The sequence below is a fragment of the Rhinopithecus bieti genome, unplaced genomic scaffold (assembly GCF_001698545.2).
Source record: "Rhinopithecus bieti isolate Rb0 unplaced genomic scaffold, ASM169854v2 scaffold_12151, whole genome shotgun sequence".
Classification (NCBI taxonomy): Eukaryota; Metazoa; Chordata; class Mammalia; order Primates; family Cercopithecidae; genus Rhinopithecus; species Rhinopithecus bieti.
In genome coordinates, this window is record NW_016807233.1 from 789,700 (window position 1) to 809,146 (window position 19,447).

At 36.7% G+C, this 19,447-nt stretch overlaps 1 protein-coding gene across 1 annotated transcript in view; it reads left to right on the plus strand.

The window, feature by feature from the left end:
* The window catches only part of BRWD1 (bromodomain and WD repeat domain containing 1), a 129,623-nt gene that overhangs the window by 79,331 nt on the left and 30,845 nt on the right, over window positions 1–19,447 (plus strand). Inside the window, exons 24-32 of the mRNA XM_017880685.1 lie at window positions 477–602; window positions 691–798; window positions 3,513–3,637; window positions 4,359–4,441; window positions 7,670–7,781; window positions 8,400–8,461; window positions 14,922–15,077; window positions 15,307–15,427; window positions 18,085–18,211. Of these exons, the coding sequence (XP_017736174.1) occupies window positions 477–602; window positions 691–798; window positions 3,513–3,637; window positions 4,359–4,441; window positions 7,670–7,781; window positions 8,400–8,461; window positions 14,922–15,077; window positions 15,307–15,427; window positions 18,085–18,211 (1,020 nt within the window). The remainder of the gene's footprint in view (window positions 1–476; window positions 603–690; window positions 799–3,512; window positions 3,638–4,358; window positions 4,442–7,669; window positions 7,782–8,399; window positions 8,462–14,921; window positions 15,078–15,306; window positions 15,428–18,084; window positions 18,212–19,447) is intronic.

Genomic DNA, 19,447 nt, shown 5'->3' on the forward strand with positions numbered 1-19,447 from the left:
AAAAAAAAAAAAAAAAAAAAAAAAGAGGAGGAGACTTCCACTTCTTGAAGAGGAGAGAACTATCAGGGGATTTGTGGGCATATTTTAAAATCACCAGTTTTACAACCTACAGTCAAGAGGAGACTCCCTGTGATGATCAGCCTGTGGTCATACTCGGAGTGGAGTCTTGGCAGAACAGGCTATGCGTAAAAGAGGATTTAGGTTGGGTATTTGCCCCCTAAAATGGGATGTAAAATAGCACAGAGAATCTATGAGAAATTTAGGAGATGATACTAGGAAAATGTTAGGTAGATTTACAGTGCTTTTTATAAGTGATATATTTCTATGTAAAAACTAAATATATATGCTGTGTAAAACTAATCATTAGATGGACACGGCAAAACAGTCATTCTGAATGGTGAAGTTTCTTTTATTTTCATTCAAAGAGTGCATGCCCCTTTCTAACCTAAGAAACTTTGTTCTCTTCCCCGTGGTAGAATTTGCGGAGGATGACTTCAGGAGAGCTTGGAAATATGGAGCATTTATATGAATTTCATCCTCCAGTTTGGATTACTGACACCACACTTAGAAAATCTCCTTTTGTTCCTCAAATGGGTGATGAGGTGAGAGTAACACAAATTTAAAAACACAAATATGGAACATAAAATTTATATTGCTCTTAATTTTTAAATGCATATTTCCCTTTTGTAGGTAATATATTTTCGACAGGGTCATGAAGCTTATATTGAGGCTGTGAGAAGAAATAATATTTATGAACTGAACCCTAATAAGGAGCCATGGAGAAAAATGGATCTTAGGGTAGGACGATGGCATTATTAAATCATTAAACATTTTAGCACATATATAGTTAAATTATGTACAAATCTATTTAAAAACCTGTTGGAAACATTTTTTATTACTTTCTTTCCTACTTGATAACATTTCTGCTATAACCAAACCTTAAGATCCTGTGGGAATGACTTGTCAGTGGGCAAAATTTGTATGTTGCTGATTGGTACGTAAAACGTTACATGCAACAACCTAGAGTTTCAGAAAGACAGCTTGGCAATATATATATTATCAATCTTAAAAATGTTTATGTACCCAAGACAGATTTTCAAAGGGAGAAATGCAAGTTTTCAAAAGAAGAAATAAAAATTGGAAGAAAGGTTTAACCTCATGGATATTAAAATAAGGAAATAATAATTTTACCTTTTCAGTACTTAGCCAATTTTGTGATTTTGTTTGTTTTTAGCTCAAGAAAGAATTCCACATTCTAGCAAGTGGCAAAAGATGTTGGTTTGTTAACAGTTATTCAGATTGCTGGTGGGGTGTGTGAAGTGGTCCAGGCTTTCTAGGGGATATTTTGGCAATAGGAGTTGAAACTGAAAAATATTTGGAACTTTTAATTCTGTGATTTTACTCTTCTGGTAATTTGGAAAACAAACAGAAATGCTTGTAAATACATGAGTATTGTAGTTCACTCACTGTTTACAGAAACAAAGCTGGAAAAAAAACTCAAATATTCCACAATAGTGAATTAACCAAATCATGGTGCATTCACACAAGCACTTACTATGTACAGCCCATCTTATACTTGAAGGTTGAAAAATATTTGTGGAATGAATGATGGATACATTTACACAGTGTATTACTAATAGGAAAAATGAGACGTGAAATTGTATTTCTGGTTATGGTAGCAAAATTTTAAAACATTTGTAGCCAATCAAAAGAAAACATCAAAATGTCAATGGTGATGATCTGTGGGGTAGTATTACACATGTTTTTTATTTTTTATATTTTATTCTACACATTTTGATACTTTTAAAACTTAGAACATGAAGAAAATACTAATTATTTTAACAAAGATAGCTGTTTTTAACATTTATATTCAACTTAATGACTGCTTCTGTGAGTTAGGCTTTATATATATTTGAGGTTTTATTTATGTCTGTTTAACTTAGGCCTGTGTACCTAAGTACAGTCCATCCTCATTATTCTTGGATTCTGTATTTGTGAACTGCGTGCTTGCTTTATTTGTAATCCCCAAAACAGTATTCTTGGAGCCTTTTGGTCATTTCTGTACATGCTCAGGGTGGTGAAAAATTTGACTTGCCTGACGAGCATGTTTCCAGTTGAGGTTGAACAAGGTGTTGCTCTGCCTTCTTTTTTTAGCTCTCGCACTGCAAACAAGTGTCCTTTTCATGGTCTGTTCAGTGCCACATATTTTCCATTTTTGTGCTTTTCGTGGTCACTTTGCTGTTTAAAATGGCCCCTAAGCATAGTGCTGACATGCTGTCTAGTGTTCTTAAGTGCTAGAAGGCTGAGATGTGCCTTATGGAGAAAGTGTGTTAGACAAGCTTCATTCAGGTAAGAGTTAAATGTTTGCAGATCAACAACATATTAAATAAGGTACCTTTAAACAGAAACACATAAAGCCAGGTTATGTACACACTGGTTTACTACAGTGTTGGGACCAGAATTTTGCAGGATCCTATCCCTATATATCCTCTATAGCACCGATTCAGTATTTTCATGTTCTAGGTGACTTTATAGAACATAACTACTGTGAATGATGAGAACTATGCTTAGTACTTTGGTACATTATAATAATAACATTTGTTCAGTGAATAAGTGGATGAATGATCTGTTGTATTCCTAGTATCAGAGAAGCAGACATTGGGGGGAGGGTTGACTATGGCAAATCCATTTGATGGATACTCCATCCAGGTAGGGACTTTCACCTGTTTACTGTCCTGTCCCTACTGCCTAGAAGAGGTCATAGTATATGGTAGATTCTCAACAAATATTACTTAATGTATTAGGCAGAAATTTAATATCAGGATTTTGAAGAACACTTAGGAATAAGTAGAATGCTTACACATTTTCACTGCATAATATAAAACCATATAAATAGAAATGTGCATTGGCTGGGTGTGGCAGGTCACACCTATAATCCCAGCGCTTTGGGAAGCTGTTGTGGGAGGATCACTTTGAGCCCAGGAGTTTGAGACTAGTCTGGACAAAATAAGGAGACCCTGTCTCTACAAATAATAAAAAAGTAGCTTGGTGTGGTGGCGTGTTGTACCTGTAGTCAGTCCCAGCTACTGGGGAAGCTGAGGTGGGAGGATTGATTGAGCTCGGGAGTTTGAGATTGCAGTGAGCCATGATCGTGCTACTGCCCTCCAGCCTGGGCAAAACAGCGAGACCCTGTTTCCAAAACAAAGCCAGAAGGAAATATGTTAGATTTTTAACAGCGGTTGTTGTTAGATATTACGCTAATCAGAGATTTGTGTTTTCAGTCTTATTCTTTTAATAGTGTATTTTCTAAAGGATGTTCTTTGTATTAGAAACTGTATTAAATATGTGGAGATTAACTTTAGCAAAATTGAATGTAATTAATGGTATTGATTAAACTTGTCTGCTGGTTTGGAAGCCTAAATTATGAGTTTACTTAATATAACAGTATGTGGAGAATTACAGTATTAAGGAATTGCTTTTATTTTAACCATTAAAAAAAATGTCTGTTAAAGGATCAAGAATTGGTTAAAATAGTTGGAATACGATATGAAGTTGGGCCCCCTACACTCTGTTGCCTCAAACTAGCATTTATAGATCCAGCAACTGGAAAACTTATGGACAAATCTTTCTCTATTAGGTATGTATTATTTTTTAAAATGGAATTATTTAAATTTAAATTCGCCATTTTGCTGATGTAATGATTAGCATGCCCTTCCCATTCAACTTTAGGGTAACTAGTAGAGCACTGTGGATAGCCTAAGATGTGGCTCGAGTTTCTGATGGCTAGGAAACCCATCTCCCACCCTGAAGTCATAGTAGGCATGTCACAGTTATGGTTAAGTGTGGGCAGTCTGTTTTATATGGTTTTCATGCCACTTACATAGGTGGAGATTTCTGACATACAGGCCAAATTTTTTCTGCCCTTTGTTTTTGAAAAAATTCGGAATACATAATTTCCTACACCTAATAAGGTTACCACTAGTCACATGTGGCTATTGCTCACTTGAAATGTGGATGATTTGAATTGAATGTGTTAAATGAGACTTGGCAGAGTATGAGGCATAAACATTTTTTTTTTAAAGAAATGAATGTGTTGTGAATGTACACATTGCATTTTGAAGACTAGTTATGAAAAAATATGTAAGATATCGTTTTGATTACATATTAAATATTTTGGATGTATTTAAAATATGGTATGAAATTTACTGGGTTTTAAAAATTTCACTTTTAAAATATAGCTGGTTGAAAATTGAGAATTACAATTGTAGATCTCATTATGTTTCTTTTGGACAGTGTTGCTTTTAGACTATATAACCAGCTATATAGAGAGTTTAATAATTTTTTAAATTTTTGTCTAGATATCATGATATGCCAGATGTTATTGACTTTCTTGTATTGCGTCAGTTTTATGATGAAGCAAGACAGAGGAATTGGCAGTCTTGTAAGTCTATCCTTACTAAGTTTTATATACCCTTAAAAATTAATCTCATGTTTTATTGGTCTAACTTTTTGGCTGTGGGACTCTTATAGTGTATACAAACATGTAAATTCTGGAAGAGATATAAGTGACCTATAAATATATTTTGCTTAACGCTTGGTACTTACTGATTATGCAGACTTTTTTGGCGGGGGGCAGGGCGGGCAGAGTCTCCCTATGTTTCCCAGGCTGGAGTGCAATGGCGTGATCTGAGCTCACTGCACCCTCCGCCTCCCAGGATCAAGTGGTTGTCTTGCCTCAGCCTCCTGAGTAGCTGGGATTACAGGTGCGTGCCACTATGCCCAGCAAATTTTTGTATTTTTAGTAGAGACAGGGTTTCACCATGTTGGTCAGGCTGGACTCGAACTCCTGACCTCGTGATCCACTCACCTCTGCCTCCTAAAGTTCTGGGATTACAGGCGTGAGCCACCGTGTGCGGCCCAATTATGTAGACTTTTTAGACGAGCAACTTTTCTTCTTTTGGTTCATGACATTTGGAAAAGATTATTTTCACTCCTTGACTATAGGCTAGAGTAGACATACTTCTTTTCAGACTTCCTTGTACTATATTGTATATAATTATCTTTGATGTAACATTGGTATAATTTACACAATTATACCAGGATCTAGAATAATCAGAAGGCTGAAAAATAATTTCAGATTTCACACTGAAAATGTTCTGGTATACCCAAGTATTTCACCTTTGATATCATAACAGTGTAGACTTAAATGAGAAGACTTGACACTGTTTCGTTAAGAAATAAAAAATGCATATACACTTACGCTTTATAACCATGTAATGTATAGGTGGACAGAAAAATTAAAAAACTAAAATTACCTCAATGTAATTTTACACATTTTAGTAAAATTACACATTGGAGTAATTTTGGTACCTCAATGTAGGCACTAAATTACCCGAATGTGATTTTTGTGGTGATCATTTAAGGAGGGCTCACTAATTCAGAGTTGTGTAGATCATTAATCTCAGGATATAACTGATAATTGAATGAAGTCATTAGGCTGGGTGGTAATAGCAACTGTAGTACCTGTTTCACAGGTGTACAAATATATGTTCGGTATGGAATGCTATCCTGGGAGCCTGTTTACTGAGTTAGGAATAGGATGGTTCATTCTTTTATCAGTTCTTGGATTTTTGTTGGAAATATTAAGTTTTACCCAGGCTGTATCATCTGGTGTACACATTCATAAATGATGTTAAGACATTGATCTTTCTAGTTACTGCAGCTTCTTTCTTTTCTTTCAACACAGGGTCTTGCTCTGTTGCCCAGGCTAAAGGGCAGTCGTGCAATCAGAGCTCACTGCAGCCTCAGCTTCCTGGGCTCAAGTGATCCTGTCCCCTCAGCCTCCTGAATAGATGGGACCACAGGTGTGCACGACCATGTGCAGCTAATTTTTAATTTTTTTGTGGAGACAGGGTCTTGCCGTATTGCCCAGGCTGGTTTTGAATTCCTGGGCTCAAGCAATCCTCTTGCCTCAGCCTCCCAAAAGTGTAGGAATTACAGACGTGAGCCACCACATCTGGCCATTGCTACCTTTTTCTGTGGGTACTATAAGGCGGCAAATTTTAGATAAATTTCATCTGACATGAAAGATTGTCAGGGCATGTGGCTCCTCTTTGTAGATTATTGTCCTGGTAATAGCTACACAAGTCATCAGGATTATTTTGGGAGTAGATGAAGAGAAAATTTTCTTGAAGAAAACATACAGCCACAAAATAACATGAAGCAACATTAGCAGGTTGTATAGTTGTGTTCCAAATAACTTTAAAGTTTCCCAGCTATTAGGATTTTTCAGTCCCCATGAGAGCAAAAAAGAGGCTCTCATTTTGCCAACATGTCCATTAAATTTTTTAAAACTGAATTATCTACAGTTAAACTAGAGATGGAGTCCCAAATGCCTCCTGTAATTTAGTGGTTTTTGTTTTATTTTTGTGGTTGAGAAATTACTGGACCAGACGTGTTAATACTACACTTTAATTCATTTTGCTCCCCATTTTGCTCTTACCTTTTTGCTTGGAATTTGAGTAGTATGGCAAGAAGAAGTTGCTTGTTTTCATTTTTGCAGTGGATTTTAATCCTTCTCTCGAAAGGCCAAAGTAGGTTTATTTGAAAAGTCTTAACATAAGATTACCAGGGTGATCAGCTAGCAAAAACATAGAAAAGACACTTTTATTATGAGAAAACTTAATTTTAAGGCTCCTTTTATTTAAAGGGTTGTTTTGTATGAAGAAATATTTTATCTAAACTGAAATTATCTTCTAGTATTAGGTAAATAGCAAGAAAATATACACTTAATTGTTTATATCAAAGACTCACTCTCTTCTAACATGTTTTTGTATTAGGCCTCTCAAAATTGAGGCAGCTGATTTTTATTACAATAATTTATTATTACATTCAGTTGTAATTAATGTTTGTTAAATTAGGGTATTAGAGATTTGGACAAAATCATAGTGTGGTTTATCTCAAATTATAAGTTTAAAGCTATAACAGTCTCCTTAGATTTCTTTCAGGGGCTATGGTTTCAAGTGATTTTGAAGTAAAATATATGTAAAACTCATGTTTACATACGTTTGAAAATATACTGAAGACTGTAAAACATGTAGGTCTAGTAGTTGTGGCATTATATTTTTTAAACCTTTGAAGAATTCACTGTAAGCATACTTTAATTATTCAAGACTGTTTGCCAGGTATATTATATTCTTTCTTGGGGATAAATTGTAGCTTTAACGTTGATTTGTTTCTATAAAACTTCCCTTGAGAAAAGAATTGTTGATCTATATACCGAAGAATCATCAGTGCTGGATAGGTGACTTTTGTTCTTTCTTTTAATTGGTTTTGTTTTGTAAATGGTGGGAAGGGTAAGAAGGAAGAGATATAGTTACTACAGCAGTTCATGTTTGTATTGTAATGAATGCTAAACACAGATCTAGTGCAGTTTATTTCACTGGTTGAAGTCTTAGTCTTAGAGCTGTTGAATACATCTAGAAATCCATTTAATCTAAATGTTAATTTTTTAATTCCATATTTTTCTTGGTTTAGGAGCTCTGCTTGCCTGTTTTTGTATTGCGCTTTTGGCTTCTTTTTTATCTGTATCATATGGTATTTTGTAGATTAAAAAATGTTAATGAATGTTAGCAGAGAAATGCCTCAGACTTGATCATTTCTCTCCTAGGTGACAGATTCCGCTCTATTATTGATGATGCTTGGTGGTTTGGAACAGTGTTAAGTCAAGAGCCATATCAACCACAGTATCCTGATAGTCATTTCCAGTGTTATGTTGTTAGGTTTGTATACAGATGAAAACTAATCATTTACAAATAATTCAGTGTGGTAGGTTGTTGTATGAATAATACATTTCTGGTTTTTAAAAAATACATGGTTTTTAGCTGTCATTAAGTCATGTCAGGCTGACCTGAAATGTCTCTAAGACATTCACCTACCCTTTGTTTCCTATTCACTAGTACTCCCCTTGGTTCAGGTTCTGCTTGCTTCCCTGGAACTATTTCTGTAGCCACATTTCCTTTGCCTCGTATTGTCAGTGTCCTAGTTCAGAAGCAGATATTATATCATTAATCTTCTTCAAATAAACCTTTGATGCTTTTTCATTGGCAATGGAATAAAAACCACTGATTGTGGCTGTGGTAGAATTCAAGGCTTCATGCCTTGTCTTTGAGTTATTGTTCACTTTGGGTGCAGGCCGCATAGGATTTCTGGTTTTGTTCTTAAACCTGTTATTTTAATAATATATCCTTCTTTAAAAAATTTACTGTTAATATTTAAAATTGTATTGCTGCAGTGAGGTTAATTTTCATATTTTGTATCTTTTACTTTTATAATGGACACCTATTATCCACATTTTGTTTTCATGAAAGGCTAACCAGAGATTTGTTGTTTTTTAACAGGTGGGATAATACTGAAATTGAAAAACTTAGCCCATGGGACATGGAACCAATTCCTGATAATGGTATATATATTTGTTAAATAATGAAAATATTTTATTTTTATAATATGTGCATTTGCCAATGCACATGGAAGAAACACATTTGTATTCTACGATCAGTATATTCACATTACAGTAACTGAACTTTACTGAAAGAAGACAACAGCATTGTGTTTATCTGTTTTGTTAATTCTTGACCTTAGATTCCAGCTTGATTTTGGCTGTACCTTAGTAGTTTGCTGTCATTTCTCATGTAACCCTGCATTAAACTTAACTCCTGGCTGGGCGCCATGGCTCATGCCTGTAATCCCAGCACTTTGGGAGGCCGAAGCAGATGGATCACTTGAGATCAGGAGTTTGAGACCAGCCTGGACAACATGGTGAAACCTCATGTCTACTGAAAATACAAAAAATTAGCCGGACATGGTGGCGTGTGCCTGTAATCTCAGCTATTTGGGAGGCTGAGGCAGGAGAGTCGCTTGACCCCGGGAGGCAGAGATCGTGGCCACTGCACTCCAGCCTAGGCGACAGTGAGACTCCATCTCAGAAAAACAACAACAAAAAAATCCAAAAAACGTAAATCCTTCATGTAGCGTCTAGTTTTCCTACCTCATTCTTAATCTTTTACCATTGGTCTTCCTTCAAGGAAAAGATCAAACTTGACTTCCATCTGTCTTCTGCCTTACCTCAAGTTGTCTTATTATGGATTTTCTATTCTTTTCCTGTGAGACATAGACAACTATTTAAAACCAGCCTGTTCTCCAGTGCTACCATCCCACTGCTGTTGCCTTCCAAGGGCCTGGTACCTACACTTAGCTTATCCCCTTCAACAATTTTAATTTCCTCCCACCTTTCTCCAGTCAGGTTTGAATATGTCTCTTATACCTTACATTTGACTTCATCAAGCATTTTTGTTACTGAATTATTTCTCTTTTGCTGAACTTTTTGAAAGGGTACTCTATATCTCCTGCTTCCATTTTGTTCACCACCAAGCTTTCTTTATGTAAGTATTTTACTGATTTTAACATCCTCTGATGTTTTCTCTTTTATTTATAATTTTCAAGAAAATTTCGGAATATCTGCATTTTGATAACTTCTTTTCAATATGTACTCCCCAGTTTTTTTTTTTTTTTTTTTTTTTTGAGATGGAGTCTCGCTCTGTCGCCCAGGTTGGAGTGCAGTTGCACAGTCTCGGCTCACTGCAAGCTCCGCCTCCTGGGTTCACGCCATTCTCCTGCCTCAGCCTCCCGAGTAGCTGGGACTACAGGTGCCCACCACCACGTCCAGCTAATTTTTTGTATTTTTTTTAGTAGAGACGGGGTTTCACCATTCACAGGATGGTCTCGATTTCCTGACCTTGTGATCCGCCTGCCTCGGCCTCCCAAAGTGCTGGGATTATAGGCGTGAGCCACTGTGCCTGGCTTGTGTACTCTCCATTTTTTATAGCACTTTAAAAAACTTCATTTTGAGATAATTTCAGACTTAAAGTTACAAAAATAGTACAAGGATTTTCTAAATACCTAGATTTCCCTTCTTAAACAGCTAGCACATTGCAGTGATCAAAATCAGGAAATTATTATTAACATGATACTATTGTCTATAGACTTTATGCAGATTTTGTCTGTTTCACTAATCTTTCACATTTTGGATTTAATTGTCATGTCATCTTAGTCTTCTTTAATCTGGTATCCCTCAGTTTTTCACTGTCTTTCATGACTTTAAGGCTTTTGAAGATTACTGGGCAGTTATTTTATACGATTTCCATTAGTTTGGGTTTGTCTGATGTTTTTTCTCGATTAAATTTAGGTTTTGCATTTTTGGCAAGAATGTCAGAGAAGTAATGTGTCTTTCTCAGTGCATTATTTTAGGAGGCACATGATGTCAATTTGTCCATTGATTGAGTGTTAACTTTAATAATTTGATTTAGGGGGTATGTGTCAGGTTTCTCCAGTGTGAAGTAAATACTTTTTCCATTGTAATTAGTGTCCCATGGGGATATATTTATGTGTTGCAAATAATCCTGTTTCTTATCCTGCTTCCACTCACTAATTGTAGCATCCGTTGATGATTCTTGCCTCAAATAATGATTTTTTTCCATTGTCTTACATTTATTAGTTAGAATTCTACTATAAGATACACCTTCTCGTTTCCCATTTATTTATATTAGTATGTACTTAGATTTTTGTAAAATAAAATCAGTGCTCAATTGTTATCATTATTTTGTTGCTACCTTATTGCAGATTTGGCCACTGGGAACCTCTTCAAGTTGACTCCTATGTCCATTTGATATTTTCTTTTAAATCGCCTTTTGAGTGTTTTCATAGCTTCTGGCACTATTCAGTGTTCAAGGCTCACCTTGTAGTTTCCCTACCTCAGCTGTGGAATCAGGCAGTTTTTTGGTGGCCATGGCCTGGAGAATGGCATTGGAGAATGGCATTTCATTGGAGAATGGCATTTAGAAACCAAGATATTTCTTGTTATTGATGAATAATATTCCATTGTATGGATATAGCACATTGTATTTATCCATTTATCAGTTGATGGGCATTTGGATTGCTTCCATTAATTGGCTATGAATAGTGTTTCTGTGAACCTCATGTGCAAGTCTTTTTTCTTTTGGGTACATATGTATGAGTGGTTTTGCTGGGTTACATGGTAACTCTGTTTAACCTTTTGAGGGCTGACAGATGGTTTTTTGCAGCAGGTATACCATTTTACATTTCCAGCAGCAGTGTATGTGTATTCCAGTTTTTTCACATCCTGGACACTTGTTTTTTTAACTTATAGGAAGTATTATTGTGGTTGTGATTTGCCTTTCTCTGATGCCTAATGATACTGAGCATTTTTCCCTTTGCTTACTGGCCATTTTTATGTCTTTGTAGAAATGTTCAATTTCTTCTTCTTTCTTTTTTTTTTTTTGAGACAGTCTCCCTCTTTGCTCAGGTTGAAGTGTAGTGGTGCAATCACGACTCACTGCAACCTCCACCTCCCAGGTGGTTCTCGTGCTTCAGCCTGCTGAGGAGCTGGAACTATAGGCTTGTGGCCACCATGGTGGCCATATAGACTTGAACTCCTGGCCTCAAGTGATCTGCCTGTGTTGGCCTCCCAAAGTGGTGGAACTACAGGGGTGAGCCACTGAGCCTGGCTGAGAAACATTCAGATTCTATACTCATTTTTAACTGTGTTATCCATTAGTTTTGGATATCATAATTTCTTCTGTTCCCTTAAATAGTCTCTGTATCTCGGGGCTTTTCTGGTTTTGTTTTGTTTTGTTTTTTGTTTTATTTTCTTTTACTGTTTCATTAGGATGATTTTTATTGCTGTGTCTACACTATGTTAGTGTAAAATTTGTTCCATATACATCTTTTTAGTTTTATGTTTGAAAATATTAGTTATTATTGCTTTGTTTCATGAAATATTAGCTACACTTACAGAGTAAATCATATAACTACATCACATATTTGTTTCATACACATTTCCTGAATGTCTGTTTGGGGGGCATCAAGTTAGGCACGAAATAGCCAGTATGAGAAAAAAAAGATTTAGTTTTTTCCCCTCAATGATAATATACATTCAGAAATGAATAACGCATACTGTGCTCTTTTGAAATTTTTTTTTTTCTTTTTTTAAGACATAGTTTTGCTTTGTCACCCAGGCTGGAGTGCAGTGGTGCAATCTCAGCTCACTGTAACCTCCGCCTCCCAGATTCAAGTGAGTCTCCTGCCTCAGCCTCTTTAGTAGCTGGGACTACAGGTGTGTGCCACCATGCCTGGCTAATTTTTGTATTTTTAGTAGAGATAGGGTTTTGCCATGTTGGCCAGGCTGGTCTTGAATTCCTGACCTCAAGTGATCCCTCTGCCTTGACCTCCCAAAGTGCTGGGATTACAGGCATGAGCCACCATGCCTGGTGTTGAATCTTTTTATATTTTTATATTATATATTTATATTTCTTTTGGAATGTCTTATTTGCTTTTATCACCAGCCAATGTATTACAGTATTCACCTTATTGCTTGTGGTTTTCATCTCTAAAAGTTAGATTTGGTTGTGTTTCATGTCTTCCATTTATATATGTTTTTGTGTGTGTGTGTGTGTGTGTGTGTGTGTGTGTGTTTTTTGAGATGGAGTCTTGCTTTGTTGCCCAGGCTGGAGTGCAGTGGCACCATCTCGGCTCACTGCAAGCTCTGCCTCCTGGGTTCACGCCATTCTCCTGCCTCAGGCTCCGAGTAGCTGGGACTACAGGCGCCCACCACCATGCCCGGCTAAGTTTTTTTGTATTTTCAGTAGAGATGGGGTTTCACCGTGTTAGCCAGGATGGCCTCGATGTCCTGACCTCGTGATCCGCCCGCCTCGGCCTCCCAAAGTGCTGGGATTACAGGCATGAGCCACCGCGCCCGGCTATATGTTTTTAATGAACATGTGTAATATAACTACATGTCTTTGCTAATTCTAACATATGTGACAATTCTGGTTGGTTGATTAATCTCTTCATTATGGGTATTTCCTAATATATTACCTGCCTTATAATTTTAAATTTTATGTCAGACACTGTGAATTTTACCTTGTTGGGTGCTGTATATTTTTGTATTCCTGTAAGTGTTAAACTTTGTTCTGTCACACAATTAAGCTAGTCGGAAGCAATTTTATCTTTTTAAGATATGGTAGATGCGTTTGGAGCAGTGCTCAGCCTAGAACTGATTTACTTCCGACTTCTTAGGCAAGACCCTTTTATGCAGTCTATCCATTGCTGTATGAATCATGCAGCTTTTCAGTCTGGCTGGAGGGAATAGGCATGGTTGCTGGCCCTTTTGTGCATCAGGCCTTTGTTATCACAGATCTTTTATTTGGTTCTTTTCCTGGCTGCCTGTCATTTCTTCACACATGTGGGTTGATCAGTATTCACCAGAATACTTGAGGAGACCAGCCCAGGCAACATAGTGAGACCCCTTTTCTCCCCATTAAAACAGACACACACACACACACACACACACACACACACACACACCACTTTCTCCCTATCAAAACACACCCACCCACACCCCTTGCCCAAAGTCATAGTTTTTAGGTGGTATAGATGTGATTTGAACTCATATCCCGGCTTTGATAAACCAGTGTTTTTTAAAGCACTTTATGTTGCCTGCCCATACAGCCTCTTTCCTCTTCCTTTTGATGAGATAAAATATTGAAAGCATAACTGTGAATTACAGTATAAAAATACACATTTTAGCTTATTAGGGCAGTGGGATGTATCCGCCCTCTTCCTCCACATCTCTTTTATGTTCATGCAGAAAATAAAATGGAAATCCTTTTTCTTTTTGCAAGAACATGGATTATAAGCTTATAGGAATCATTTATCATCCATGTTTAAAAAACTTCCATCTCTCAGCTAAAAGACTGAGTTAATTAATATGAGTTAATTCTAATAGGTCAACTTTATTGAAGTTAAGAGCATTCCCAAAGAATGCTCCGTATAAAACTTGTGTGTATGTTTGCAGGAATCTTAACGGATATGGTTCTAGAGGAAATGCTCCCAGGAGCATTCTCTCCACCATTTAGCAGCTGTTAAAATGAGGCACTTCCCAATGCCCTTGTTCCCTCATTGTGAACGTGCTCTGGTAGTCAGTACACAGTAGATGACATTTCTTATTTTTATGTTAGAACTGATATTCAGTAAGCTAAAATATTCTCAGCTTCCTCAGATTCTTTCTTTCTCTCTCTCTCTTTTTCTTTTTTTTTTTGGAGACAGAGTCTCGCCCTGTTGCCCATGCTGGAGTGCAATGGCACAATCTTGACTCATTGCAACCTCTGCCTCCGGGTTCAAGTGATTCTCCTGCCTCAGCCTCCCTAGTAGCTGGGATTACAGGCATGCCCCACCACAGCTGGCTAATTTTTGTATTTTTAGTAGAGACGTGGTTTTGCCATGTTGGCCAGGCTGGTCTTGAACTCCTGACCTCGGGCAGTCCACCCACCTTGGCCTCCCAAAGTTCTGGGAATACAGGCGTCATTCACCCCACCCGCTTCTCCTTCTTTTTCAAAAAATATCAGTCTGTTTCATTTGAGCTTTAAAATTTAAGAAAATTAGCCATTTGTCATGTGGGATTATTTTACCCATTTTGACTTGACTTTTTAAAAATTAATTTTAACTGTATGTAAGCTTAAAATTTTGAATATTGTCAGGTTCAATTTGTGTTTTCAGAGGCCTGGGGGTTAAGTTTGCCTCCTTGAAGAAATGGACTGAAAACTGCAATACTGGCACTCTTAGTTTTAATTTTTAATTTGTTAGGGTAGGTAGATTGTGTTTTTACCTGAATGTAAGCAATCTGTTGATCTCAGTGAGTAATTGTAAAAGAGTTGCACATTTGAACTCTATTTTTGACAGTGGAGATAACCTAGTTTTATAAGCTTTGAAAACTGAATTTTAATACAGTATATATTTATTTTTTGTGTTTTTTTTCTTCCCCTCTTTGTTTTTTATGGTATATATAGTTGATCCACCTGAAGAATTAGGAGCTAGTATTTCTGTCACATCAGATGAGCTAGAGAAATTGCTGTATAAACCACAAACTGGTGAATGGGGTCAGAAATCAAGAGATGAAGAATGTGATAGAATTATCAGTGGTATAGATCAACTTTTGAATCTTGGTAAGTTTTTTTTGTTTAGGATGAAAATTTTTTTTTCAATTTTTTTCATAAAGGTATTTAAAAATACTAGCATAATTGAGGATTCTGTTCTTTTCTACATTTTGTATTGGTTATCTTTTAATTTAGTCTGTAATGTTAAATGTAGCCATATCTTATGAATGATTTCTAGAGAAGTGCCACTAAAGGCAATGGATTTATTGATTAAAAACTCTCCTGTCTTCCCTAACAGATATAGCAGCAGCTTTTGCAGGCCCTGTTGATCTGTGTACATATCCGAAGTACTGTACTGTAGTAGCTTATCCAACTGATCTTTACACAATTCGAATGAGACTTGTTAATCGATTTTACAGGTTAGTAGAAACCTGCTTTCAAAATAGTTTAAAAAGCTATATTTGGCAGTATTGACTAGGGTAAACAAAGGAAGAGACAGTGGTAGAACTGGGGGCTGATTAACATTTTTTGTTTCATTATTCTCTTTGTCAGATGGTGTTAGATGTCTATGGGTGGGTGTGGGTAGGGCCAGGCAGAAGATTGACTACCATATTTCACCCTCGATTTTTTTTTCAGTGATTATTTCCATATCACTGAAATTTTACTTTTTGGTACTTCTCTATCCTCGTACATGATTGAAGACATAATTGGTTTTAAAATTAACAGCCACAATTGAAAAAACAGTTGTTTTTCTAATCACGTAACTGAGCTGCAGAATCTTAAGGCGTCAATAAATGTTGTGTCTTATTATTTGAACAATAAGACCTTCTGTTTTAATTATTCTTGGTAAATACTGGTTTTGTTTCTCCAGTGGTTTTCATTTGCCAAACTCATGACAGATGGTTTAACAGGGTGGCTACTGCTCCCAGGAAATTCTGTCAGATGAATCCTCATTTCCAGTGCAGCAGCTGTTGGCAGTCTTTCATCAAAAGTCCGTCCATCAGGAGTTACCTATTGTGATTGGCCAAGTAGTTTTGCTTTGGCTGCCAGGGCTTCATTCTGTTGAATATGATATTCCTGAAATCTCTTGGATAATCTTTGTGTCATTTAAAAATATTTTTGTAGGAGGCCAGGTGCATTGGCTTATGCCTATAATCTCAGCACTTCGTGAGGCCCAGACAGGTGGATCACCTGAGGCTAGGAGTTTGAGACCAGCCTGGCCACCATGGTAAAACCCTGTCTCTACTGAAAATACAAAAATTATCCAGGCATGGTGACACATGTCTGTAAGCCCAGGTACTTGGGAGGCTGAGGCAGGAGAATCGCTTGAACCCGGGAGGTGGAGGTTGCAGTAAGCTGAGATCATGCCACTGCACTCCAGCCTGGGTGGCGGAGTGAGACCCTGTCTAAGCAATTAAAAAAAAAAAAAAAAATTTTGTGGGAGCTAAATGATAAGACCACACGGACACACAGAGGGGAACAAAACACACTAAGGCCTTTTGGAGGGTGAGAGAAAGGAAAGGATCAAAAAAAACAACTCATGGGTACTAGGCGTAATACTTGGGTGATGAAATAATCTGTACAACCAACCCCTGTGACACAAGTTTCCCTGTGTAACCTGTATGTGTACCCCTGAACTTAAAAGTTAAATATATTTCTGTAAGCAGTGTTCTGAACAGGTGGTCTCTTCAGACTTTACTTTTGTTGTGGTCTTTAACACAGTCCAAAAAGCAGGTTTTTGTAAGTTTATTGTAGGTCCCAAGAAATTCCTTAAACTGTTCTGAGTAGATTCTGTTATTTACACAGCCATATACTTCCAGCCTTTCTGGTGCATGAGTTTCGTTTCTACTCTGGAAAAATAGTTGTTCAATCTTTCCTTGAGTGTCTCCAGTAAGGCCTGATACCTTATTTAAGCACAGGCTCTCACATCCGACATCAGTAGGAGGCTGAGAGTTGCGGGGCTGCTCAGGCCTGGCTGGAGAAGGGAAGGTCCGAGTCAGGGCCTCAACCCTCAATCTTTAGTAATCTGTTTTTCTTAGAAATTTTGTTAAGTTGTTAGATACTGTATTTTTTTCTTTGTATGTTTAAATTTCTATTTCACTACATTTAAAAATAATATTTATATAGTTAATACTTGGTCTCTTTGGCCTTTGGAAGATTAATTTCCTAGAGGCACTGACTTTTTTTCTTTGGCTTCTAGAACACTGGTAAGTATAAAATTTCCTATTCTTAATGATTTTTACAGCAGTTGATTGTATTTTAACTTACATTATAATTCAACTAGTTTAACAAATTATAAAAAGTCATCTTGAGTCCGCATTATTGATGTAATTTATCTCTGTAATTTAACACTGGAATGTGCATTCCACTCAGAAACCACTAGATCGTTTACAGTGAGACTGAAGATCTTAGTTTTTGTTTGTTTTTTTGTTTGTTTATTTTTGAGACAGAGTCTTGCTCTGTCACCCAGGCTGGAGTACAGTGGTATGATGATAGCTCACTGGATCCTCGACCTGCCAGGCTCAAGCGATCCTCCCATCTCAGCCTCTTGAATAGCTGGGACTACAGGTGCGCACCAGTACACCTGGCTGATTTTTTTCATTTTTATTTTTGGTAAAGATGGGGTTTTGCCATGTTGTCCAGGCTGATCTTGAACCCCTGGGCTCATGCTGTCCTCCTGCCCTGGCCTTCCAAAGTGTTGGGATTACAGGCGTGCGTCACCTTGCTGTGCCAGCTTTTAGGGTTGATGATATTTAACGTATTTTCTTTATTGAGATTCAACAATTTTAAAAGATACCTATACGCAACGTGAAAAGGGAATGTAGTTTTGTTGGTTTTCTGTATGTGATAAGTAATTTGTTAAGATGTTTGTCCTCTTCAGTTCAGCATAATTGCTTCGGTGTCCAGTGTAATTGCCTATGACTATGATCAAGTTGAGAGCATTAGAAGGTTATTCATTATAACTTTGCACTTATGGTTTCATTATTATTTCACAGTTGTTTAATTCACATGCTGCATTTTTTCACTTGGTTTCTATCTTCTCATTAAGCCATAAATTGTCTACTTTATTTTGAAGGAGGCTGTCTGCGTTAGTTTGGGAAGTCAGATATATAGAACATAATGCCAGAACATTTAACGAACCTGAGAGTGTAATTGCAAGATCAGCTAAGAAGATAACTGACCAACTTTTAAAATTTATCAAGTAAGTAATCTCACAGATATTGTGTAAAAGTGACTGCATATTGTGCTATTAACAATCATCTAGTTTTACCGGGCGTGGTGGCTCATGCCTGTTAATCCCAGCACTTTGGGAGGCCGAGGTGGTCAGATCACTTGAGGTCAGGTGTTTGAGACCAGTCTAGCCAACATGGTGAAACCTCTGTCTCTACTAAAAAAATACAAAAATTAGCCGGGCGTGGTGGCAGGTGGCTGAGGCAGAATTGCTTGAATCCAGGAGGTGATGGTTACAGTGAGCCCAGATCGTGCCATTGCACTGCAGCGTGAGTGACAAGTGAAACTCTGTCTCCAGAGAAAAAAAAAAAGGAAAAAAAAAAGAAAAAACAAATCTAGTTTTATTTTTTACTCAGAACTATACTCTTTTAATGCTTTACTTCAGATGACATTTCTTTACATACATAATTTCAGTAAAAGTCTGAGAAACTGAATAATTCAGTTTTCAACTTTTAAAATTCTGAAATAATTTTATACTCCAGAAAGTTGCCATTTGCCTTTCATGTAGTCTCCTCTTAGGTTAACATTTTACATAACTGCAGTATACTTATGAAATGTTAAAAAAAAAAAAAGTCTTGGTACCATGCTATTGACAAAAGTGTAGAATTTATTTGGATTTCACTAGTTTTTACACCCTTTCATGTTTCAGATCTAATCCAGAATCCCCATCAAATGTAGCGTTTTGTTTTCTTAGTCTCCTTCAATTTTTTCCTCTGTCTTTATCACTTCATCATTTTTATAAATGTTACTTATTTTATAGAGTATACTTAATTGGAGTTTGGTTATTTTCTCATGATTATGTTGAATTTTAATGTTTCAAATTATGTCCTGTGAAAATGTTTGTATATGTGTGAATATTCTATAGATTTTCTTATATTCAGAAGTCAATTAGGAATCAAAGAATATAAACTGACTTGGAAATTGAGACCCAGGTTCTAATCTGCTCTATTCTAGTGAGCATTCTTAATTTAGAAACAGTGCCATCGTTTTCAGCATCTAGCTGAAAACTGGGGAGCAACTGATTCCTGTCAGCTTTCTTGGGTTGATTCTGTCCTAAGTCTTGGGGGACTTGTACTTAAGTTACCTCCTCCCTAGAATCATCATCTTTTCTTGCTTCAGGAAAATTATATGCCCATTTTGTTTCCTTTATGCTTAGATATCCGTATTTTAGCATTCTTTTCTCCTGTGTGTACAGTAAGATACTATTT